The sequence below is a fragment of the Crocodylus siamensis genome, chromosome 15 (genome assembly GCF_052110815.1).
Source record: "Crocodylus siamensis isolate JL-2025a chromosome 15, ASM5211081v1, whole genome shotgun sequence".
Taxonomy (NCBI): Eukaryota; Metazoa; Chordata; order Crocodylia; family Crocodylidae; genus Crocodylus; species Crocodylus siamensis.
The window spans coordinates 24,703,254-24,729,056 of NC_143409.1; the positions used below are offsets into that span (position 1 = coordinate 24,703,254).

The following is a 25,803-nucleotide window of genomic DNA, read 5'->3' on the forward strand; positions in this document are numbered from 1 at the left end:
AAAAGGTAGGAAGATGAAATAAGGAGAGAATGAGGGAAGAGGAAATCAATAATAATGTGTATAATTGAGGATGGGTGGCAGAGGAGGAGGAATAAAGGACTGGGAGAGCTCAGGTTAAGAGGGGAGGAAGCTATGAGATAGGTAGTGGTGGGATGATGTGTAGATGTCAGGGTGAGTGGGAGAGCACTGGGGCAGAGTGGCTGTCAGCCCCACTTTTTGCTTTCCTATGCATGTGTTGTACTTGGGTGGATCTGTCCTTTTATAGAAGTCTGAGCATTTCTCCATGCCATTATGTGCTATGAATTAGAAGTACCACCTCACCAGACAGGAAAGTACCAGATTTTCTCAATTTATCCTCACAGGCTTAGGGGTTCCTTCCCTGTTTTTGTGTACTCTTACCACTGCTCCACCAGGGAAGCCAGGACACTCAGCAACTGTACATTCTTAAACCACACAGCCTTAAGAATGCCACTTGGAATAATATATTTGGTGTTTGAGATTTTCGTTTCCTTTGTTCTCTTCTAAAATATTTTTCACCTTTGAGAGTTGGCTGCATAACCAGGGAACGTGCAGAGTGATGCGAGAGCAGGAAGAGAATAAGGGCAATATAAAGATTAAAGGGACAGGTGAAGCACTTTCATAACTAGAGGGCAAATCAGGACTGTGTGGAGCATAAGGAGAGGCCATAAGGAGAGGCCAGGTGATGTAAGGAGACACTAAAGATGGGAGGGAACAATTCTTGGAATGCCAAGGGATTTCAATACAATCATTAAGCATCTAGGAAATGTGGTTTTAGATGCATTACGTATCTATTGGTGGTGCCTATAAACATGCTACTGTACTATACAGAAGGTGCGTGAAATGTTGTGGAAGCTTGCTGTACCTGTGGGTTGTTGTCACGATGCTGAACAGTGTATATGAGTAAGTGTCATAAATAATGGAAGGAACTAATATGCAGAGTGGAAGTGGCAGGGGTGGATTGAGAGGGGCTGCTGTGGTGTGGTGTGGAAGCACCCCCTTTGATTCCCGTTCCACTTAGCAGCTGTAGCCAAGAAAAGAAGTGCAATCCCTACTGTCACAGCTGCTTCTCCAGGGACTCCTGACCCTGTGGCCCCTCCCACCAGCCCAGGGATTATGTAGGAAGCAGGGAGACCAGCTAAAAATCCCTGCTTTGTGTCTGTCTGCTTGCCTTTGCCTACCCACAGCAGACCAGGGGCTGCCAGTGGGTGAAGGAGGTCAGAGCCCTGCTCACTGCTCCCTAGACACCCCAGGCTGCCCACTTGAACCCTCCAGCCCGAGGGCCAAACAGACAAGGGACACCTCACTGGCAGAGACAAGGCCTGCACATGTGGCACATGGGCAGCCTCTGAGCAACATGCTCTGCTATGGACAGGCAGGGGACATTCAGACACAAAGCTGCACTTCTAAGCCTGGCTCGTGCCCATGCTTCTTGCAGGCTCCCAGGGCTGGTGGAAGGGGCTGTGGTGTCCCAGTCCCTCAAGCAGCTGTGAAAGTAGACATTGTGCTTGCTCCCCCAGAGACAGACCAGAGGTTGGGAGGCAGTCCATAATGCAGGATGATGATGTGGGATGACCAGCGTGAGGGTGAATATATGCCCACCATTGGCATGGAACTTGTGAGGGAGCATCTTGAGAGGCTGGACCCCCACAAATCAACTGGTCCAGATAGATAGCACCCAAGAGTTCTAAAGGAACTGGCAGACACCATAGCACAGCAGAGTGCACCAGAGCACCCCAAGGGATGATAAGGTCCAACGGTCACAAACTCCTGCAAAACCATTTTAGGCTGGACATAAGGAAAAACTTCTTTATTGTCTGAGCCCCCAAGGCCTGGAACAGACTCCCCCCAGAGGTGGTGCAAGCACCTACTCTGGACACTTTTAAGAAACTTTTGGATGCTTATCTTGCTGGCATCCTTTGACACTAGCTGACTTCATGCCCCTTGGGCAGAAGCGCTGGACCTGATAATCTTACGAGGTCCCTTCCAGTCCTAATGTCTAGAATCAATAAGTCAGAAGGGACCTAGACAGATCATCTAGTCTGACACCCTGCCATGGGCAGGAAGGAGCACTGAGGGTGGGAGGGGTCATAAAACCCCAGCCAGGTGCCTATCCAGTCTCCTCTTGAAGATTTCCAGGGAAGGCGAGAGCACCACCTCTCTGGGAAGCCTATTCCAGACTCTGGCCACCCTTACAGTGAAGTAGTTCTTCCTAATATCTAACCTAAACCTATCCTCCCTCAGCTTGTGGCCATTGTTCCTAGTGACTCCAAGGGGGGCTCTGGTGAACAGACTATCCCCGAGTCCCTGCTGCTGGCCCCTGAGAAGGTTGTAGGCAGCCACAAGATCCCCCCTCAGTCTCCTCTTGCGGAGACTGAAGAGATTCAGGTCCCTCAGCCTCTCCTCATAGGGCTGGCCACAGAGGCCCTCAACCATATGAGTGGCCTCCTCTGGACCCTCTCCAGGTTCTCCACGTCCCTCCTGAAGTGCGGTGCCCAGAACTGGACACAGTACTCCAGCTGTGGCCTGACCAGCACTACATAGACGGGGAGCAAGACCTCTCTGGACCTGTTAGTGATGCCCCTATTGATGTATGAAAGGATGCAGTTGGCTCTGCCTATTGCTTCATTGCATTGGCGACACATATTCATCCTGGAGTCAATCATGACTCCAAGATCCCTCTCTGCCTCTGTGCTGTCTATGAAATCTATAATCCCTGCTTCTGGGACCCCCTCAGTGCCCCCCATGTGCCAAGTGCATAGCCTGGCACCTGGTCACTGCCTGTGTCCAATGAGACAATGAATTTGCTGTAATGCATTTTCTGGAGCAGTTGTATAGTTGGGAGAGCCATTAAATAAACTTTTGGGCATCAAATGCTATTCCTCAAGTCACCTTGTCCAACAGCTCTTCCAACTATACAGCTGGTCCAATAAGCAATATTGTGAAATATCATTGCCAGAGATTTAAAACTTGACTTCTTTTCAACAATGGGTGAAGAGCATCTCAGTGGACTAGCCATATTCAGAAACTCAGAAACTTTGAGTTTCTGAATATGGAAGAAACTCAGAAACTTTGATTTGAGGCAGTTTCCATGAAAAGAGACTCAGAAACTTTGATTTGAGGCAGTTTCCATGAAAAGTGGCATTCCCTGTGATTTTTGGCATAATCACTGGGGAAAAAAACTTACTGAAAATAAAATCCTACCTCCCGGAGCCAGCAGTTCTCACAGCCACCAGTACACAGAAAGGGAGCTAAAGTGGCAGCTTCCCTCTCCTTCCTCTGTTGCTGATTGGCCAAGAGGTCCATAGTGCAGCCCTGCCCCTCTCCACCAATCGGTGGTAAGGGGAAGAACTACATGAATGGCAGCCCTTTTGACTGCAGAAAGGGGAAGAGCCACCTGAAGGGCAGCCCTCTTGGCCAATCAGGAGCTAGAGGCAGGGCTGCTACCAGGGCCCCCATACCTCCTTGATTTCAGTAGGTCCCTAGCCATGACCTATCATGTAGTTTAGGGGGACCTAAACTACCCGGACATCTGTTGGGAGACACAAACAGCAAAGTCCCACCGCTCACGCAGGTTTCTAACCTGTGTACAGGACCTCCACCTGACGCAGGAGGTACATGGTCCCACTAGGGGGAATGCCTTACTGGATCTGGTATTGGCAACGGGGGATGACATAGTAGGGGACCTACAGATCGGAAGCCATCTGGGGGACAGTGATCACCTAAAAATACAATTCAACATAAGGCATCGAGTGGGTAAGGTAACTAGTAGGGTGAACGTGCTGGACTTTAGGAAAGCTGATTTCAGTGAACTCAGGTGATTAGTGAAGGATGCACTGCAGAGTAGTAGTTTTGAAACGATGGGAGCCCAAGAAGGGTGGCTGTGCCTTAAGGAAACTATCCTTTGAGCACAAAGCGAGACGATCCCCGTGAGAGGTAAAAGAGGGAAAGGGGCCAGGAGGCTTCCCTGGCTGACCAGAGAAATCCAGGGCAGACTAAGGGCCAAAAAGGGAGCACATAAAAAGTGGAAACAGGGAGAGATCACCAAAGAGGAATATACCTCTTCTGCTCGTGCTTGTAGGGAGGCAGTTAGACAGGCCAAAGCTACCATGGAGCTGAGGATGGCAACCCAAGTAAAAGACAACAAGAAATTGTTTTTTAGATACATAGGGAGTAAAAGGAAGGCCCAGGGAGGAATAGGACCTCTGCTAAATGGGCAGAAACAATTGGTGACGGACAGAGGGGACAAGGCTGAACTCCTCAACGAGTTCTTCGCCTCAGTGTTCCTAAGTGAGAGGCATGACAAGTCTCTCACTGGGAGTGTAGGGAGGCAGCAGCAAGGCACCAGACTTCCATGCGTGGACCCTGAGGTGGTGCAGGGTCACTTGGAAGAACTGGATGCCTTTAAGTCGGCAGGCCCGGATAAGCTCCATCCGAGGGTACTGAAGGCACTGGCCGACATCATTGCAGAGCCACTGGCGGGAATATTTGAACGCTCGTGGCGCACGGGTCAAGTCCCGGAGGACTGGAAAAGGGCCAATGTGGTTCCCATTTTCAAGAAGGGGAGGAAGGAGGACCCGGGCAACTATAGGCCAGTTAGTCTCACCTCCATCCTTGGCAAAGTCTTTGAAAAAATTATCAAGGCTTACATTTGTGAGAGCCCGGCAGGGCAAGTTATGCTGAGGGGAAACCAGCATGGGTTCGTGGCAGGCAGATCGTGCCTGACCAATCTAGTCTCTTTTTATGACCAGGTTACAAAATGCCTCGACGCAGAGGAGGGGTGGATGTCATATACTTGGACTTCAGGAAGGCCTTTGATACGGTATCCCACCCCATACTGGTGAACAAGTTAAGGGGCTGTGACTTGGATGACTGCACAGTCCGGTGGGTGGAGAATTGGCTGGAGGGTTGCACCCAGAGAGTCGTGGTGGATGGGTCGGTTTCGACCTGGAGGGGTGTGGGCAGTGGGGTCCCGCAGGGCTCGGTCCTTGGACCGATACTCTTTAATGTCTTCATCAGCGACTTGGATGAGGGATTGAAATGTACTCTGTCTAAGTTTGCAGATGACACTAAGCTATGGGGCGAAGTGGACACGCCGGAGGGCAGGGAGCAGCTGCAAGCAGACCTGGACAGGTTAGACAAGTGGGCAGAAAACAACAGAATGCAGTTCAACAAGGAGAAATGCAAAGTGCTGCATCTAGGGAGGAAAAATGTCCAGCACACCTACAGCCTAGGAAATGACCTGCTGGGTGGCACGGAAGTGGAAAGGGATCTTGGAGTCCTAGTGGACTCCAAGATGAACATGAGTCGGCAGTGTGACAAAACCATCAGAAAAGCCAATGGCACTTTATCGTGCATCAGCAGATGCATGACAAATAGGTCCAAGGAGGTGATACTTCCCCTCTATCGGGCGCTGGTCAGACCGCAGCTGGAGTACTGCGTGCAATTCTGGGCGCCGCACTTCACGAAGGATGAGGATAATCTGGAGGTGGTCCAGAGAAGGGCCACTCGTATGGTTAGGGGCCTGCAGGCCAAGCCCTACGAGGAGAGACTAGAGAAACTGGACCTTTTCAGCCTCCACAAGAGAAGGTTGAGAGGCGACCTGGTGGCTGCCTATAAGTTCATCAGGGGGGCACAGAAGGGAATTGGTGAGTATTTATTCACCAAGGCCCCCCCGGGGGTTACAAGAAATAATGGCCACAGGCTAGAAGAGAGCAGATTTCGATTGGATATTAGGAGGAACTTCTTCACAGTTCGAGTGCCCAAGGTCTGGAACGGGCTCCCAAGGGAGGTGGTGCTCTCCCCTACCCTGGGGGTCTTCAAGCGAAGGCTAAATGTGTATCTAGCTGGGGTAATGTAGGCCCAGCACTCTTTCCTGCTTATGCAGGGGGTCGGACTCGATGATCTATTGAGGTCCCTTCCGACCCTAGCATCTATGAATCTATGAATCTATGTTGTTATGCTTATGATGGGGATTATGTAAATAGCCCTTGGATTACCAGAAATATGCAGAACAAATCCATACAATTATTAAAATGCAATGTTCCTCTAGGTCCAAAAGATTAGGCACTCTGGGAAATAGTTACTCTCAGGGTAAACGGTCAATTAATGTTCCAGAAGAATCCCTTCTCACCTCTAAAAAGGCCACCAGTTCATGTTTAGAATACACAGACACCTGTTCAGTATGATGCCAAATTAGGATGTGAAGGAACCACTGGAGAGAGGCACATCTCAGCAAAATAATACTGAAAACCATGAGCCTTTCAGTAATTATCTCTCACAAGAGACGGAGAGCCAATGTAGAGCCTAGGCTTCCTGATCACAGTAACACAGGAGCCAGCAGCATAAGACCAGCCAACACACTAGCTAACAGGGGAGTTTGAGTGAGGAGTTTGCCCCACCACTTCCTTTTTCTGTAAGCTTGCTGAGTGGAAGGAGAATGAAGAAATGTTTTTTCCAGGACATAGCACCAAAAGAGGAAAAAAAAGGTAGCAGGAAAATCAGTAAAATGGCTGGAAAATGCCACAATGCCAAAGCCTCTGCCACTACCAGCCCTTTCTCTGGCTGTACTTGTGCCATCTCTGTGTAAGCATGGCCCCTGACCACTGAGGCTTCCACCCAGGCTCTGCCCTGGCTTTGCAGTGACTGTGGCCTGCACGTTCTTGCCAGAGACACCTAGGTGGGAAGTGCTTGCAGTATGCACTGGTGGAGTCTCTCAGAAATCAGATAAAGGGGCAGGAGTAGGTGCATAGGCTCTGAGACATCCACAAGCATGTGGCCTTCCTTGACTTAGTGCGTAAAGAGACTTCTGACATCATAAGATGGACAGTCAGAAAAAGCATTAGAAGACACACTTTCTCTGGAAGGTGGAAGATGGTAGTTGGTCACCTCTGAGAACAGATGGCACTCTTCTCCTGGACTTGCAGCTTTCCAGATGGAAAATGGATATGAAGCCATCACACTGGTTAAGGAGTCTCCACTCCAGTGGCAAAAGAAGCCAAGCCATGCACCCCTAAGCAAGTGGTCGAGACCACCAGTATGAGAAAAATGTGACAGGTGGTAGTGATTAGTGATCCTCTCATACAGAGGCATCCATCTCCTGACCTGTTGGCTCAGATGGTCTACTGCCTGCTCAGGTGGTCTACAGCCAGGAGCCGACAACTGAGATATCACAGAAAAGCTGCCCACTTATCCAACCCTCTGACTACTATCCAGTGCTGCACACTATGTGCACAATAATGATACTGCCGGGGCAGCCTAGAGCAGATCAAAAGTGACTACATGGCACTGGGTGCAAGGATGAAGAGGACAGGGGCCCAGGTGATGTTCTTGTCGATCCTTTCAGTCAAGGGTAAGAGGCAGACACATCCTCGAGATCAATGAATAGCTGCATAGATGGTGTCACCAGAAGAGATGTGGCTTCTTCAACCACGGGGTGGTATTCTAGGAAGATGGACTGCTAGGAAGAGATGGGGTCCACCTGATGAAGAAGGGGAAGAGTACCTTTGTATACAGGCTTGCTGACTTAGTGAGAAAAGCTTTAAACTAGGTTCACCAGTGGATGAATACAAAAGCCTAGAGGTAAGTAAAGAGCCTGGATACCTGGATAATGGAAACTTAGCAAAGTTATCAGGGAAGGGATAGGGCAATCAAACATTTGAAAAGTTTTTACACTCAAGCAAGACGTATGGAGAACAAACAGGAAGAATTGAAGGTCCTATTATAATCACAAATTATGATGTAATTGGGATTGCGGAGACATGGTAGAATAGTTCACATGACTGGATTAGTCATAGATAGGATATAGCTTCTTCAGGAATGATAGGTAGGGGGAAAAAGAAAGAGGTATGATGTACTCATGGTCAAAGGTGTAATATGAAGTGGAAAGGTAGACCTATTGAAAGCCTTTGGGTAAAGGTGAGAGGGGAGAGCAATAGGAGGGGGATGTCATGGTAGGCATCTGCTACACGCCTCTAAACCAAAAGAAGGAAGTGGAAAAGGTCTTTAAACAAATGATAGAAGCTTCCAAATTGCAGGACATGGTTCTCATGGGGAACTTCTATTATTGGGATGTCTGCTGGGGGAGAAACACAGCAGTGCACATTATGTTAGGCATAACATCATCTTGTAGCTGCCCTTGTTTGTGAAGACTGAAGTAAAAAAGGCATTATATACCTCAGCCTTCTTTCCTGTACTCCCGTGTTCTTATTTCAATGCTCTCCTTCCTTCCGCCCCTTAGGATCTTGAATTCTTATCATTTCATGATCACTAGTAACTTCACATTCTAAAATGATGTCCTCCTTGCTTGTGAGAAAGAAGTAGAGTAGAGACCAGAAGAGTGATTATAGAGAAGATGGACATGGGCTTTTCTCGTGACTGCAGGGGACAGGGCTAGGAACAATGGACTCAAGCTGCAGCAGGAGAAATTTAGGCTGGAGATTAGGAGGAACTTTTTATGAGGGTGGTCAGGCATTGAAACAGATACCTAGAGAAACTGGAATCTCCATCCTTGGAAACATTCAAAAGCAGGTTAGACAGACACTTGGCAGGGATAGTTCAATCACAGAGATGATGCTGCCTTGAGCAGGGAGCTGGACTAGATGACCTTATAAGGTTCCTTCCATCCCTACTTTCCAATGATCCTATGATCCAACAGTCACCTGCCATAGCATCCGTGCTTCTCCCTCAGATACCACAAAAACTGGTAAACAGTCAAGAGAAAGCACCCTGAGAAAACTAAGAAAAGACAGGAAATTCTTTCCCAGAGTTCAGAAGGATAGTCTCACCTAGTGCTGGTCCTGCCAATAGCCACTGAGCACTGCATCTCCCATATAAGTCAACAGAAATAAAGGTGTTTAACACCAAGTAGGAGGTCACGGGCATCTTTCAGATTTGGACCCAACTTGCTAAACTAAGCCAACGTAAATAAGAAACTCAGCAGCAGAGTTTTTTTACCCACACAGGAAATGGGGACAGAGAGTTTGTGATTTGCAATGAATAATTGGAAAAACAGAAGTAATATGCTAGCAGTGTCACCAGACCATGAAGCTAACACAATTCAGGGGTTACCAACAAAACAAAAGAATTCAGAAATAAATACATTAGAGCTAAATAGCAACCATCATTGGTTCCTCTTAGTAACAACACAAAAAGCATTTGAAGAATCATGTTTTCTACCAACCCATAGGTTCTCCTCATCTTCCTGAAGGTAAATCACTGTACTGAAAAGAGGGTTGTGTAGATCTCCCTAAGATGGAAAGGGGATGCTTCTTACATTTCCTTATGAGTCTATGACTCAGTGTACTCCAGAGTTTATGTATGTGTGGGACCAGTTTGTTGCCACAGCCAATTATACTTTTAATGCAGTATAGAGTGAGTTAAGATGTGTAATACTGTACTTGCAGTTGATTTCAGTTTAATGCTAGTATGAAATCAAATTAACTTTTTTCTAGAAAGAATTAACTTTGATACCTAATGTTGAGTCATCACATCTAAAGGTTTATGTTGTCTCAGCCTATCCAATAGGAGTTTTTTAATCATTGGAGTGATTGATTTTTTAAAATAATCCTGGATTGCTAATCTGTGTTAAAGTTTTAGATGGGATTAATCTCATTATGGCTTTCTAAAAGAGAAAAGATGTAAAGGCTTACAACAGATGACTTCATAGAAAAACAACATATTTTTTATTAGACACCATCTAGTTGAAATATATATTGGTAGCTCTAATAAAATACTATTTGATCTGGGGATCCCAGACAACTAAAACTCCTTTTTCTGTGTTCGATTCAGTAGATGAAATTAAAATAGGTACTTATTTATTACTGTAGTTAAGTTTAAAATACTGAAGGGGGTTTTTTCCCCCCACAAGATCACTTTACTGATTTCATGCCATCAAATGTACATTAAAACCTTTCCAATAAAAAAATAGATTAAGGAGTAATTTTCATAAAAATATGTATCCCTGATACCAAGTGTCATTTTACTTTCCATTGCCTGTCACTGTTTATAAATTCATTTTAGTTTAATGCATTTTGCTTGCTATTTGGTTTTATGTGGTGTTGTGTCTGGCAGCCTGGCTTTTGTAGGTTGCCATAAACAGAACTCTGAGGGACAAGATAATATTGAGGCAATAAGCTATGAATTGTATTTAAGCTTCAGTCCTGTATCCACTGAAGGCAATAGAAGTTGTCATTGAATTGAATAGTGCAAAAGCAAGTCATTAAAGGGCACCTCTGATCTGGGAGAAAATGTTGATAACAGACTTCTTGGGAACAAGTTACCTGTTATACTATGTGTTTTTGTACTTAGCTCTACTGCTTCTATATTGCTAGGGTATTTGCATTTGCTTTAAAAATACACTTGATTCATCTGCCTATTCCTCATCAGAAATCATAATCACTGGTTTGTGACATTGCAGACAGTTTCCAAAGCAACCAGTAGTCATGTGTCAAAAGAGGATTACTACCAAAAAGCGGTAGGAATAGATAACTAGTAAAGAAACAAGTATGGATTTTTTTCACAGCAATAATGTCTGAAGTGACATACAAAGATAAATAGTGGCCCTCAAAATCATTGTGTGCTGAATCATTTTCGAAATGAAAATGAGAGGTAGGCTACATCCCTTGTAGAGCCCACCCCTTTAGCTTCCCTGGAGTGACCTTACCAATTGATGGTTATATATTTATTGCATCCAAGAAGTACTAGATTTCTTATATGTAAATAATAAGGTAGATCCCTTGTCCCCATAAAATTAACAGTCTAATGACCTGACCTTGCCAATGCTTAGTACTAGGCATAGTATTTTTTACCACAAATAGTTTCTATTCACATCCAATAGAAAGGTAGTAAGGCAAATTGTTTATTTCATTAACTTTTTTAACTCAGACACAGAATCCCTATAATTTTATCATCCGATACAATTTTCTTGTATTTCAGGTGTTTTTATATGTTTTGAATACTCATATATTAAATAAATGTCTGTATATGTTGTGTATTTTACTATACTTTATATTTATTTATTTATTACTCTCTGCTCTAAGAGGCAAAGATTTATTACTTTCCATCTCCAAATGTCCTCCCCATTGTCTGTCTTTTTTTTTTAACAAGTCTTTATTTTAATCCCTTTCTACCTTCAAATGTAACAGACAAAACAAAATTAAAAGATTTCTTCATATTTTAATTCTGTCCTCCAGTTTCCTACCACCACAAGCTTCCCACTCCCCAAGTTCAATGTGTCACTTCCTAATTCAATTATATCTGAACAACAGCACATGGGAGATTTCAGTTCCCATTCAGCAACACAAAGAAGCATACAGCAGGCACTCAGGTGGGACTATCTGCAAAGACTAATGCAAAAGTAACTAGGATTTCTTGGATAACATAGTTACCTGCTGCTTCAACTGTACATATTTCACCTTGATGACAGCTGTAGATCTCTAGACAGAAATGTTTCCACAGTTCTCAGCTGAATAAATACAATTGTTTCTAGCATCAGTACTTTTCAAGTATTTTTCCAGGAAATATCAACTGTTTTTTATAAGAGACTGTGTTTTTCTTTTAAAGGAAATCCCAGTCATAGCAGTATCCTAACCCTAATATATGACACAAAGAAGCTGTCTATTTTAAGGGCTTGCAGTTGTATCTACTGGGGACACTAGTCTGGTAATATATGAGGCTTTTTTGCTTGGAATGTGACCAGAACTGCTAAATTCACTAGTGCTGAATTTTCTCATCCGTTCAGGACATGTTCTCTGAACCAATCCTCAGGAACCCTAAGCCAATATCTAGTGGCGAAAAATAGCAGGACACAAAGGAACTGAGGTGAGGATAGTGAACAGGACTGAGGAAGATGATTCAATTTTGTTAGAGGAGGAAGACAGATAAGCATCTAAGGACAGGATGCCCACATTTATTGTACCTTACTGAGGATGTGTGATGAAAGGTTAAGATGATTAACCATAATTGTCATAATTGTCTCCAGTTTCTCTTTTTCATTCTGACCCTCAGTAGCCTTATATGGTAGTGCACAGTAGACCGTTGAATTATTTAAGCACTCTTTTAAAGCACCAGCACTAATCATGCCATGACTCTGCAACACTCCAGGGTTTGTCACAATGTAGAAAGGTCATTAATTTATGTGGACTGTTGTTATCATTTCATCACCCTTCTACTTATTGTTAGGTTGAAAGGCAGATGCATTATTGAAATACATTACTTCAGAGCTTGAATGTAATGTTCAGATCCACTGGAACATACCAACCTTGCCAAAACAGAATTCCGTTATCAAGATTCATTGTGTATTCACACAATTCGGTAATGTAAAAAGTCATATGAACACACAAAGTCCCTTTTTTATATAATTCCAAATCAGATGATTAATTTTATCAACATCTCTGGCAACTGCTGTCTTTTCCATTATGATTTCCTCCGTCTTTGTCATACAATTCAATAAAGATTCTAGTTTAAAGAGGAAAATGTAAACACTCATATTCTAAGAATAAAGTATGAAGGCATGTTTCTGTAACCCTGATCACTTAAGCAATACCAAGTTGCCTATGGAATAATTCAGTTTTTGATAAAAACAAATTGTTGATTTATTTGTGCACTGTGGTCTCAGATGTTAACTGCTAGTAGTACCTAAAGTTATTACGTTTATGCTAAGATGGAAAGAATGCCCTCCATCTAATCAAAGAGAGTTTTTTAGGCCAGTCCCAGATCACCTTTACCCTAACTCTGTAGATTTCTTTTTTCTTGTTGCCATTCTCATGTGTTTTATGTGGATATGCATGCATGCATATCTATCTATTCTCATATAATAAGATGATGTAATAATATAGGCTGTATTTTATTGTAGCCCTGCATCTTGATGAACAACATTCAGCAGCTTCGAGTCCAACTTGAGAAAATGTTTGAATCTATGGGAGGAAAAGAGGTGGGTGATTTTTGTTCCCTACATTCACTAAATAGGTACTTAGAGATCATTAGCGGTATTTTTCTAATCTAGCCACAGCCTTTGCTTCTGCTTGCCAAGAAAATAAAAATGTACAATTAGTTTTTAAAAAGGGCTTGAAAATTACACTATAATCTATTAAAGCAATACCATACAAGAACTATTTCATGTACTGGGAATGCCAGAGAGATGTAGTAATACATTCTCATAGAAATATGCTAATGATCTGTAAAGTTCATCAGTATTGGATGTTTTATGTTGCATTCTGTAGTGCCAGCTTGATTTTAATGTTTGTACTGGAATATATTTTGTTTTGTTTTGTTTTCTGTACCACTGTGTTGTGCCTGCATCTGAAAACTTGTAGAAATGTGCCGTGTGCTTTGTCTATAATGTGTCATGTCTTTGTCCAATGCCTTTGACTCACAATCCACTGAGCAGAAGAAAGAAGGAGAGAGATTCTCTTATGAGGTTTGTGATAGTAAGCATCTTTTATTATTCCTGACCATATTTCCTAAGGTTAAGAATAGCTACACTTCCTACCAATTTCCATGTGTGCATTTATACAATTCTCTATGATCTAAATACAAAAAAATCTATGCTTTGGCATTGAATGTATACTCTAAATTGATTTTTTTTCAATAGGAGTAATGTAACATCTCTTAGAACTCACAAAAAGGCTGTAAACTTTATTGTTTTAAGTGCACTTTCCAATATTTGAGGACTTGATCTTGTAAACCTTATTCAAGTAGGTAATTTTCATTCACTCAGGCACCATTCTAGCAACCATGCCTGCTCACAAAACACTTAAGCACATGTTAAAGTTTAAGCATGTTTTAGGCCTTTTAACTTTAATAGGACATAAGCACATGCTTAAGAGAATTGCTGAAACTGGCACTCAGGCAGTCCCTTTGAAGTGACTGATCACTAACATAAGTAAGGATTACAGGAACAGTCCTTACACCTGGAAGATGTTGAAGTAGCTAATCCAAATGAACATCAATGTATTCTTTTTCAAATTATTGCTACCAGTGTGAATCACTATGCATTATACTGTAAGCCCAATTGTTACTAGATTGCAGAAAAGTGGAGATCTCGGCCTGCTTCTGGTCAAGTGTTAACCCAATAACACTTCAAATGATCTTCACTCTAAATGTTTTCCACGTGGCTGAAGTTGTCAAAAAACATTTTGTAAGTTTTACAATCTAAATGTAATTTTGGAAAATACCTGCTATACAAGTATTTTTATATAGTATTCCTAATAATTCATACGATGGTTAATTTTAGCAAGCCATATACTATATATATTTTAATAGCCAGTCTGTTTTTGAAAATTAGTAAAGAAACTAACATTTTCTCAAGAGGAATCCTGTGAACCCATAACAAAGCAACCTTTGGATCATAAGTGTGCTATCTTAATTTTCACTGACTAATCTTTAAAAATCAGCTGTTTCTTGTCCAAGAGAAAGTCTCATAGCCTCATATTGCTTTAATTTAATTACAACTTTGACACAGATTTAATGTAACAGAAGTTTACATTACTTGGGGGAATCAAAAAAAATACTTTGTTTAGGTAAAGCCATAGTTAACATTCCTCAATAAGACGCATACTACCCAGATACAGATTGCCAGCCTTTATACAAGCTGACAAATTAAGTCCATACTTCTCCTGATTTGAAAGGAATATTCCTGTTAATACAATCCAGTATGTTGTTAATTTTTTTTTACAGCAAGGGCCCACTGTTAGCTCATTTTCATTTATAGCATCCCAAGTGTGGGACTTTGTACATTTCCCTTTTTTAATCTCATCTGATTGATTTTAGACGATTTTCCCCATATATCTAGCTCGTTCCAAATCCTAACCCTGATTTATGGAGTTTCTGCCACCCTACCCAACTTGGTGTCATCTGCAGATTTGCTAAGCATGTTCTCTTATTCATCATCCAAATCATTAATAAAGGTATTGAACAGTACCAGACCCAGGAGTGAACCCTGAGGAACCCCACTTGATACATTTTCTTAGCTAGACATTGAGCCATTGATAACTACTTACTGAGCCTGATGATCCAAACAGTTATGTAAGCACCTTAAAGTAATTTCATCTAGTCTGTATTTCCTTAGCTTGTTAAAGGGAATGCCATGGAAGACAGTATCAAAAGCCTTACTAAAGTCCAGGTATATCACATCCATCTTTCCCCCATCCACCTGTAGGGCCTGTAACCTTATCATGACCGGAAGTCAGGATGGTCAGGCATGACCAGCTCTTGGTCATGTTCCTCATGATTGTTCCTTATCACCTTGTTCTCCTTTGGGTGCTTCGCAATAGATTCCTTGAAGATCTGCTCCATCTTTCCAGGTATAGAGGTTAGGTTGATGGGTCTCTAGCTCCATAAATCATCCCCCTTCCCCTTCTTTAAGATGTGCATTATATTTGTCCTTTTCCAACCATCTGGGACTTCACCTGACTGCCATGAGTTCTCAAAGAGGATAGCTCCACAATTGCCTGAGACAATTCCTTCAGTAACCTAGGGTGTATCCCATTCGGCCCTACCAACTTGAAAGCATCTAGCTTCTTTAAGTCATGTCTAACCTGTTCTTCTACTACTCTAGTATTACTCTAGGCTGTTTGTCTCTTTCCATATTGTCATTGGGTAGCTGCCCCAATTTATGAAAACTGAAGTGAAAAAGGCATTATGTACTTCATCCTTCTCTGCATCATCTGTAACTAGATTGCCTTCTGCGTTCTGTAGGGGACCTATGACTTCTTTGGTCTTCCTCTTATTCTTGACATACTTGTAGAATCCTTTTTTATTGCCTCTTATGCCCCTTGCCAGTTGCATCTCAAATTGTGCCTTGGCCTTCCTAATTTTCTCCTGGCGTGCCCGTGCAATGCTCTTATACTCTTCCCTAGTACTGTCACCAAGTTTCCACTTTTAATAGCATTCCTTTTTGAGTTTCAGCTTCTTGAAAAGATTGCCGTCTAGCCAGGCTGAGCTGTTGCACTTCCCATTCTTTTTTCACATAGGGAAAGTTTGCTCTTATGCCCTTAAAAGGGCCTCTTTAAAGTACAGCCAACTTTCCTGGACTCTTTTTCACCTCACGCTTGCCTACCAGTGGATCCTTCCCACTAGTTCACTAAGTTAGGTAAAATCTGCTTTTCTGAATGAAGTATTTTATTCTGCTGCTATCCTTTCCTTCCCTTAGGATCTTCCACTCTATCATTCTGTGGTCACTGTCACCCATGTTACCTTCCACCCTCACATTTTCAACCAATTCCTCTCTATTTATAAGGAGCACTTCAAGAAGAGCTTCCCCCCTCTTGTCCTCTCTACCATCTGAATCAAAAAGTTATCCCCAACACATTCCAAGAACTTGCTGGACTGCTTGTGCACTGCTGTGTTTCTCTCCCAGTAATTAAAATCCCCATGATAACCAAATCCTGTAATTTGGAAGCTTCCATCAGTTGTTTAAAGAAGGCCTCATTTACTTACTCCTGGTTCTGTAGCGTGCAGCAGACACCCACCATGTCACCCCCTCTGACGATCTCCCCTCTGACCTTTAGCCAGAGGCTTTCAACAGGCCTCCCTATCATTTCGTACTGGACTTTGGAATACGTGTACATCTCCTTTATATGTATGTCAACACCTCCCCTGCCTAACCTTCCTGAACAAGCTGTACCCATGTCACAGGAGCACCAAGGTGTCCTGTGCCATGTAAGTAAAAGTAACCGAGCTGTCAATCAACAGGGCAGTGCAGCTGTGGGTTGCTATGGCAGGTGACCGGAAGGGGGCAGGGCCGGGCCCTTTATAACAGCCCAGGCCAGAGCCTGACCAGCAGTTCCCTTCTGGCAGCTGCAGGAGCAAGACCTCTGAGGCTGAGCTGAGCGGCCTGAGTTGATGGTTGCAGCCTTACCTTGCTGACTGGCTGTGATGATGCTAGGGATGAGAACACCCTGAAGAGAGGTAGGGTTGGAAGCCCTAGAGGGGCTTGGGAGTTTGCATTATGAGCAGGGAGGCTCTGTGTTGTTTATGTTGTAGCCAGGTGGCTCGGGTTTCGGTTATAGTTACACCGGAGGACCGGGTGAGGCTGTAGGGGTAAGAGGAGGCCTCACGGGGGCTCCCCAGTAGCTTGGGGGTTCCCGGTGCCCAGCAGGGGCACAGTGCGTAGTGCCACTATGGGCATTGCACGAAGAGTGCCAGAAAGGTGCTCGGGGTGTGGGGTTGTAGCCCCAGCCGCGAGAGGCGCGGCACAGGCCCCAGAGAAGGGCGGCAGGGCGCGAGAGCATGGCAAAGGCCCCAGAGAGGGGCAGCAGGGTGCGAGGAGCGTGGCACAGGCCCCAGAGAGGGCGAGGCCCCAGAGGGGGCAGCGAGCGCATGTGAAGAGCGCGGCATAGGCCCAGAAGGGGGCAACGGCCGCGAAGAGCGCGTCATAGGCCCCAGAGTGGGGCAGCGGGCTGAGTAGTAGCCCAAGAGGGTAACAGGCCCGGGAGCGCCGGTAACAGGGCGGTGGCTACGGGCCAGGCCCGGGGGCACCAGGTGGGTGATAAGCCCGGGGTGCCAGAGAGGGGCACCAGGGCGGGATGAGCCAAAAGGGTGCCAGAGAGAGTGCCAAAGGGCAGGGGACCAAACAACACCCAGGGAACAGCTGTGAGGCTTGGGGCGTGCTAAAGGGGAGGTAGGAGGCACGCATAGCCCTTAAGGCAGGGGTGCACAGAGGTACCCCATATGGAGTAGGGGCAGGAACATATGTACCGTTCACCTGGGGATAATGGCAGCCTCCCATATAAACTTATTTATCATCAAAGACGTGGCGGGCGAGAATCCGAGGGTGCGGAGTCCACCTTGAGTAATGGTAAGGGGTGCTCGGGAGTTCACAGCCGCTCCTAGACGCCCACTCCCTCACAACCTATCCATGATTATACTGCAGTCATGTGAACTATCCTACCACCAGAGCCATCCCTGGGGGTGCAAATCTGCTCATTTCCCACCTTCCACCTCCCTGCTGCTGGTGCTGCCACTGATGGTGGCAACGGTTTCTTCACATCCAGGGCACATGGGATTGGGGTCGGGGCGGGGGCAGGGCCTCACACCATCTGATTTGCCCTGGGCCCCACACCCTGCTTAGGTTGGCTCTGTCTACTACAGCTCCATAATCCCAATTAAAACATAATTTTGTGATTGTACTAGGACCTCCACTTCTTCCCATTCATTTCCACTACTTCTTACTTAGTATATAAACATTTTGGGTATCTAAACTGATTGTCCTATCTTCTCCCTGCTAACACAAATAAGGCTTCTATTCGTGCTTACCAAGTTTTTATCCAGGTTCTTTACTTAAGGAAAACTTACATTAATTGACATTTTAATATCTTAGATTTTTAAATTAAACTGTGAGAGATAAATAAAAATATTGGTGCCCTAGTGCTTTTCTCATAGAGTGTGGGTTTGTCTACACGTTCCCCTTTTAAGCAGACTTAGCCTAAAATCATCATTTTTTCAGGTGCATTAAGAGTGTGTGTCTATGTGTGCATGCATAATGTTCCTTAAAAATGGCAATATACAGCTATGTGAGTTTAAATTTGATATCTGTATAAAGCAGGTGTCAAATTTAGGCACAAATAGCTATGTTGCATCAGCACACGTGTAGATGTGCTAATGTGCTTTAAGGTGGTGTGCATCAATGGATACACACCACGTTAAAACACATTAGCACATCTGTACTTGTGCTTACGCAGCTTATCTATTCGTGCGTAAATTTAATGTGCCTTAATGCTCATTAGCGTGTTCACATGTAGACACAAGCCTAAATTGCCTTAATGCACCTTAAACAAAGGTGCATTAAGTTTAGGCGCATTTAAATAGTTTCATAGTTGGTTTCATAGTTGATGATCTGCTCAGGTCCCTTCTGACCCTACCAAGTCTGACCCCCTGCCATGGGCAGGAAAGAATGCAGCGGTCAAATGACCCCGGCTAGGTGTCTGTCTAACTCCTTTTGAAGATCCCTAGGGTAGAAGCGAGCACCACTTCCCTTGGAAGTTGGTTCCAGATCCTAGCTGCCCTGACTGTGAAGTAGTGCCTCCTGATATCTAGCTGGAATCTGCTCCCATCCACTTATAGCCATTATTCCTCATTACTCCCAGCAGTGCTTGAGGGAACAGGGACTCTCTCATTGCCTGCTGGTCTCCCTTGGACAGTTTGTAGACAGCCATCAGATCCCCTCTCAACCTTTTCTTGTGGAGGCTGAACAGGTTCAGGTCCCATAGCCTCCCCTCATAGGGCCTGCCTTGCTGCCCCCCGATTATGTGACTGGCCCTCCTCCGGACCCTCTCGATGCTGTCCACATACTTCCTACAGTGCGGCGCCCAGAACTGGACGCAGTACTCCAACTGCAGCCTGACCAATGTCGCATAGAGGGGGAGGATCACCTTCTTGGACTGGCTCGTGATGCATCTATGGATACATGACAAGGTGTGGTTAGCCTTCCTGACACATTGTCGGCCCGTATTCATCTTGGAGTCAATAATGGCTTCAAGATCCTTTTCTGCCTCTGTGCTGACAAAAAGGGAGTTCCCCAGCCTGTAGGTATGCTGCTGGTTCTTCCTCCGCAGGTGCAATACTTTGCACTTGTCAGTATTGAAGCCCATCCTGTTCTCATCTGCCCACCCCTGTAACCTGTCTAGATCTGATTGCAGCCTGTCCCTCTCCTGTGTAGACAGACCCAGTGTCACCTATTCTAATCCTTACTGCTTTCTCCTTTATTTTAACAGAGATTTAGGGTAAGTAGCCTAATTTAAAGATGTGCTTTATAGTATCAAAGACATGTGAGTGATTCCAGCAGAGTTTAGTGTATTCTAAGGAGCTCCCAATAAAAGGATTATGCATGTTAGGCACTTTTTGATAATTTAATATCATGTTTTTCCTGAAAGATCATTATTGGTATATAGTTGTTTTTTTGTCAAGCAATGGGAGATGTAACTGACAAAGTATGATGTGACACAACCTCAGCTATGCATCAGGCAAAAGTTCGCAGTATATGAAGTTGATTCATGATTTTTTTTTTCCTTTCCTTGAATAACGACAATTCAAATTTGATTGAGATACATTTGGATTTTCAGTTATCTTCAAAGATCACATCACTGGTAACTCACATACATAATCAGAATTACATTTGGGTGTTCTGTCAGTTTTCAGTCTTATGAACTATGTAGGTCGTGAGATTTCTAACAGAGTTATTTCCCTCATTTTACCAGTTGCAAGGTACATCCCATGACACTGAAGTCAGTAAGAATAAAGAAACCTCATAGTCTTCCAGAATGATGCCCAGAATATATTACTGCTATGTATTTAGCATTCTGGGGAGTGCATCAAAAACTTTTCTCCATATATGTCATATTTCTCATTTGATTTTTAAATCTTATTTCCATAAGATTTGGTCATTGCTTGTTTCACTTTCCCTCAATCACACAAGAAAGTGGCTTATATCTGATTCTAGCCCTGGTGTGGTTTGGCCACATGTCTGACCACATTTTTACGTAATATTTTTGTGACCGGTTTCCTTTTTGTGGTGCCATTAGTTGCCTGAACACATGGCCAGGTTACTATTTAAAATACGATTAACAAACTAAATGTGTCTTAAGTGTTGCATCAGCCAGCCAACTGAGTGTCAGAATGATTGGGAGCATATGAAAGAGTTCTGTACCTTAGAAAGGATATGACTAAGAGGGGACATAAAAATACAAAAACAATAGAGAGGGTCTATTAAGGCATCTTCTGTTCTTCCTATTTCATAACACAGGAGCAAGGGGACAGGCAATAAAATTAGGAGGAGACAAAATCAAAATGAATAAAAAGAAATACATTTTCTCACAATGCATCGTTAGATTGTGCAACTCATTGCCTCTGAATGTTGAGGAAGCCAAGAAGTTAACAAGATTTGAAAAGACTGGACATATATATATGGATGACAAGGATGTCTGGAGTTGTTACAATTAAAGCTAGCAAAAATCAATATCCTTTCTGTAAGACGCATGCTTTAGGTCTTAAGCCACTCACTAATATATTTAATTTGGAAAAGACCTAATATGTACTGAAGATAACAGATCAATTTCCTGCAAGATTCTTACAAGTTCTTCTAAAGAGTCCACACACACACACACACACACACACACACACACACACACACACACACACACACACACACACACACACACCATCTATACCATCCTCTTCAATTTTGCACCGATTTGCACATGTAAGATTTTTTTCCCCTGTGGTGCTCCTTTCTCTCTCTCTCTCTCTCTTTCCCCCTCCTGTATCTCTGGTAATAGTAACTAGTATCAAGAACTATAAAATACTGAAAAACAGCTTCAGTATTCTAAGTTATGTGGTTGGGTGCTAGCTGTAGTTCAGGCCCAAGCCAAGATAGGCCTGACCTTTCTTTTGAGCTCTTTTGCACTTTTCTGCCCAGCAAAGCTGGGATTGGGACTAGGAATGTGGCATACTGAAGAAAGCTGCAGTTAACCCCTCAAGGCCACCACATGCAAGTAGAGATCACCCTAGAGCTTTGCACAGAGGAAGGGGGGGCCCCTTGCAATGCAGAAGGACCCATGCTCCCTAGCAGATTCCTGCATCCCAGCAAACCCAAGGAGAAGCTCAAAGGACTCTCCAGTGAAGCCCCGCTCTCCAGCCCATTGCTAAAGGGCAGGTATAAGGGTGCAAGTATTCTAATACTGAAAAACAGCTTCAGCTTCTAAGTTATACAGCCTCATCTCTATGACCTGAATATTCAGTTAAATATTATGTGAGAAATGAAGGCTAGCATATTGAAAAATGAATCTCTATATTAATGCTCTCAAGTAAATGAATAGAGAAAAAAATTAAGTGTAGTTACAGTTCTGCTTCCAAATCAGGTTTGCTTGACACAAAAGTATGCAGAATACTGAATACAGTTAAAATGAGTTATCAACTTCCAGGTAGTATTAAAGTGATGTTGTAGCCATGATGGTCCAGAATTATGAGAGGCAATTATGAGTTGGAATTATCCTGGAAAGGCCAGGATTTGCTAGGGTGATCTTTTATTGGACCAACAAGCTTTTGAATACAAGGCATTCTTCAGCTGGTCATGTGACCTGATGAAGGTGATCTGATGAAGAATGTCTTGCATTCAAAAGCTTGTCTAACTTTATCGCAACTATGAAGCTGGTCCAATAAAAGATGTCACTCTTAGAAATCCTTTCTTCTTATCAGCTTCAACACAGAGCAAAATAATTTTATTAGAAAGAGCCAGAACACTTATAAGCCAGGAATATAACATATTTAATGATAAATCACTATTAGTCTCACAGCAGTCATCTTTTGAGTATTAGAAAGTAAATTGCTTGGGCCAAGTTCTGGTTAAGAAACAGACTGAGGTAAAGATAGCTTTCTGGGTGTTGTTTTTCTCTAGGTCTATTTAGATACATTTGTGATACTGCATACAAAATAAATATATTGGTAATCTTTTCCAATATGCTAGTGATACAACATTTTGCAAATGACAAAATGTCAATCAATTTAAAGAATAGTGATATTATTCTTTCATTATAGCATACCTAAATATCATGGCACAAATGTTCCTTATTTAGGTATTAGCCAATTCTTCATCAAAACAAACCAAATTTTGCTTCTTCAACTCTTTTGATCTTGTGGTAGGCACCGTCCCAGAATCTTATGATGACCCCTACCTCACGTAAGAATTCCATTACATTCCAGTGACTTCCTGGTAGTTAAAAAAACAAACAAACAAACAAACAAAACTCTTCTCTACAAGAAATGTTTAAAATTTAAGTCTCTGGGAACTATACATTTTTGCTCATTTGCCTGCTTACTTGAATGTACTTTTCTCAGATTACTCATATACATGTTCCCCATGTGGTGAACCCACAAAAACACTGAGTGTTGTACTCATTGAATTGAGTACTATATTGAGCACGTATACAGTCAGCATGGAACACTGAGCTTTTGAAAGGAAGCATTCATTTCTAATAATAGCTTAATTTGCTTAGTTTGCCATTTGAAGTGGTAAAATGCTTAAGATCACATTTTATGCATCTAGGATTTTATGCATCTAGGTGGTTCTTTCAGTGGAATTCTAAGCAGTAAGAGGCAATAAGAAGCTTGTATATGAAAGGAAAATAGATCGCTGAAGGATTTTAAATATATATATGTAACCTTTCTGTCCCAAGATTGCACCCTCTTAGGGAGTCTTCACCTGTGCCCAAGTAGTCTGGGACTTGAGGCTCACCTAAAAAGCAGTTCCAGGGACTTGCACCCTTATACCTGCCCTTTAGCAATGGGCTGGCGAGCGGGGCTTCACTGGAGAGTCCTTTGAGCTTCTCCTTGGGTTTGCTGGGATGCAGGAATCTGCTAGGGAGCATGGGTCCTTCTGCATTGCAAGGGGCCCCCCCTTCCTCTGTGCAAAGCTCTAGGGTGATCTGTACTTGCATGTGGTGGCCTTGAGGGGTTAACTGCAGCTTTCTTCAGTATGCCACACTCCTACATTCCTAGTCCCAATCCCAGCTTTGCTGGGCAGAAAAGTGCAAAAGAGCTCAAAAGAAAGGTCAGGCCTATCTTGGCTTGGGCCTGAACTACAGCTAGCACCCAACCACACCACTTGGATGGGACATAAATTACAAAAGATACAAAAGGAGGCCCAGGCCTATTTTGCTGGGCCTGAACTGGGCAGCAAATAGCCAGCCAGACCTATACTACACTGAGGCCTATATAAACAAGTAGTGCCAAGTCTCACCCTGGCTCAAACTGTGCCAGGCTTTACCCTAGCCCAAATCTGCCAGCCAAACATATGGCAGAGGTTCAACTGCACAGCTAGGCTGAAATGCAATAGCTGTGAAACAGCAAAAAGGGTCCAGGCCTATGGCTGTAGCCTTGACATCCAGTCTTGGCTATCCCACAATGCTGAGATAATATGTTTTGTGAACACAGGGGCCAGTAACTGCTAGGACCCATTCCTGGGCAGTTTGCTCCAGGGATTAATACCCCCATGGCATTAACACACTTAAGGAAAAAAGGGTGAAAGAGAGAAGAAATGGAAGTCTCAAACTGCAAGACAGGCTTTCTCTCCCTGTACCTGAGACTTTCCCATTACATAGCTTTTGCTGGCCTGTCTAATGAAGAGGGATAGAGACTCCCCGGCCCCCATGGGGAACAGCTTTTCTGGCATCTGTGCAGTTCTCAGCAGCTCCAGGAGAAAGAGAGAAACCATAGTTGAGTTGTTCTTATATACCTGGTGTGACATCACCCAAGCCTTGTCCAATTAAGAAATGCCACGCTTCAGCATCTCTCTCTTAATCAATTTCTCTGGAAGATGTTCTGCTTCCTCTGGCCAATGAGGCCAGAGGGTTGATGCAGGCCCCAGCTTGCCTGTACACACACAAAAAACCCACAATACATGACCCAGTGTGTGTGTGTGTGTGTTACATATATCTACATATATATTACTCCCTTTTAATATAAATGAGTGGGGGATTTAGCTGATTCGGATTTTACCAAAGACTAAATTCCAGTTTGATATACATATTTTTACTTTAATTTGTTTCTGAGTTTTTTAACCTGGATATATAGTATAATTGGTTGGGATTCTCAAAGGAACACAATAAAATTAGCGCCTACTAATTTAGCTCCCACTGAACCCCATGTCACTTTAAAAATACTAGCTATGAAAATTACCACTAGAGCAGTTGTTATTTCATGAAAGAGTTTTCAGATGCATTGTCTGAAGCTTCAGTGTCTATATACTCTATGCTATCCATTCCATTAGTTGTTAGAAAACAAAAAAGTCTATAATGCCCAGTAGTTTGCTTAATTTTTGCTGCTAACTTCTAATGTTCATGAAAAAGTTAGGTGTTTAAAATGGGGTTTTTTCTGTCCCCCAACTGATTTAAAATAAGCCCTCTTTTTGGAAGAGGAAACTATTTTATCTCTGCAATACAACTGGATTGGTGCAGGCAAAGTCTCTTCTCACTTCATTGAATAAGTCAGGTGTATTTTTATTGGAGAAGAAGGATATGTTTTTTGCTCACTATAAACTGAGTAAATAGCAAAACAGCTACTGCCTAGCTCAAATAAATTCTAAGTTGTCACAGCTTACCTTAAAAAATCTGCCCATGGTAGCTGTTTGTTATCCTGCTGTTTGCGAAATACTGTTCAGGTATGTATTTCTATATGGATGAAACTTTCTGGATTTGGGAATGGAGAATGCAGAGGATGTGTATCTGCATTTCTTTCCAAAATGTTCAATTTATATGGAACACAAATGTGTTGGAAGAGATGAAATACTAATCCCACTGAAATACAGGTTTTCTATAAAGTATAAATTCTGTAGCAGTTCTCTGGAACATCACTTAATTTTGTCACATAGATGCTGTACATCAATAGTGATAGCAATTGGTATAGAAAATAAATATAGAAGATATGATGCTGCTACGTAACTAGCATTTTTGCTACAACATGGCATGGTGTTATTACATCTCTGATACAACTTGATCTGTGCAGAAAAACAGATTTTCCCAGGAAAGACTGAAGCTACAAATTATCAGTTCAATAGGCATCTATCTGTCTGGCAAACTAATACATTTGCATCGAGTAAGGCATCGGCTTATTGAACATGTGTGAGTGTGGCTATAGAACCCAATTCTTAATTGACAGTGCTTTCCACACTAATCACATATGAAGTTTATATCTGACAGTCCTGAATGTGGAGTGGGGTTCTTCCTGAGGTTTCTTCTTTCTTCTGCATGTTGGGCCCTTCTTTTCTCCAAAGCTTTCATTCCACACTTAATAGGC

At 43.2% G+C, this 25,803-nt stretch overlaps 1 protein-coding gene across 1 annotated transcript in view; it reads left to right on the forward strand.

Annotated features, from left to right (window-relative positions):
* UNC13C (unc-13 homolog C) overlaps window positions 1-25,803 on the forward strand; it is a 524,308-nt gene that overhangs the window by 401,721 nt on the left and 96,784 nt on the right. The window contains exon 23 of the mRNA XM_090029216.1: window positions 12,872-12,949. Coding sequence (XP_089885342.1) covers window positions 12,872-12,949 — 78 coding nt within the window. The remainder of the gene's footprint in view (window positions 1-12,871; window positions 12,950-25,803) is intronic.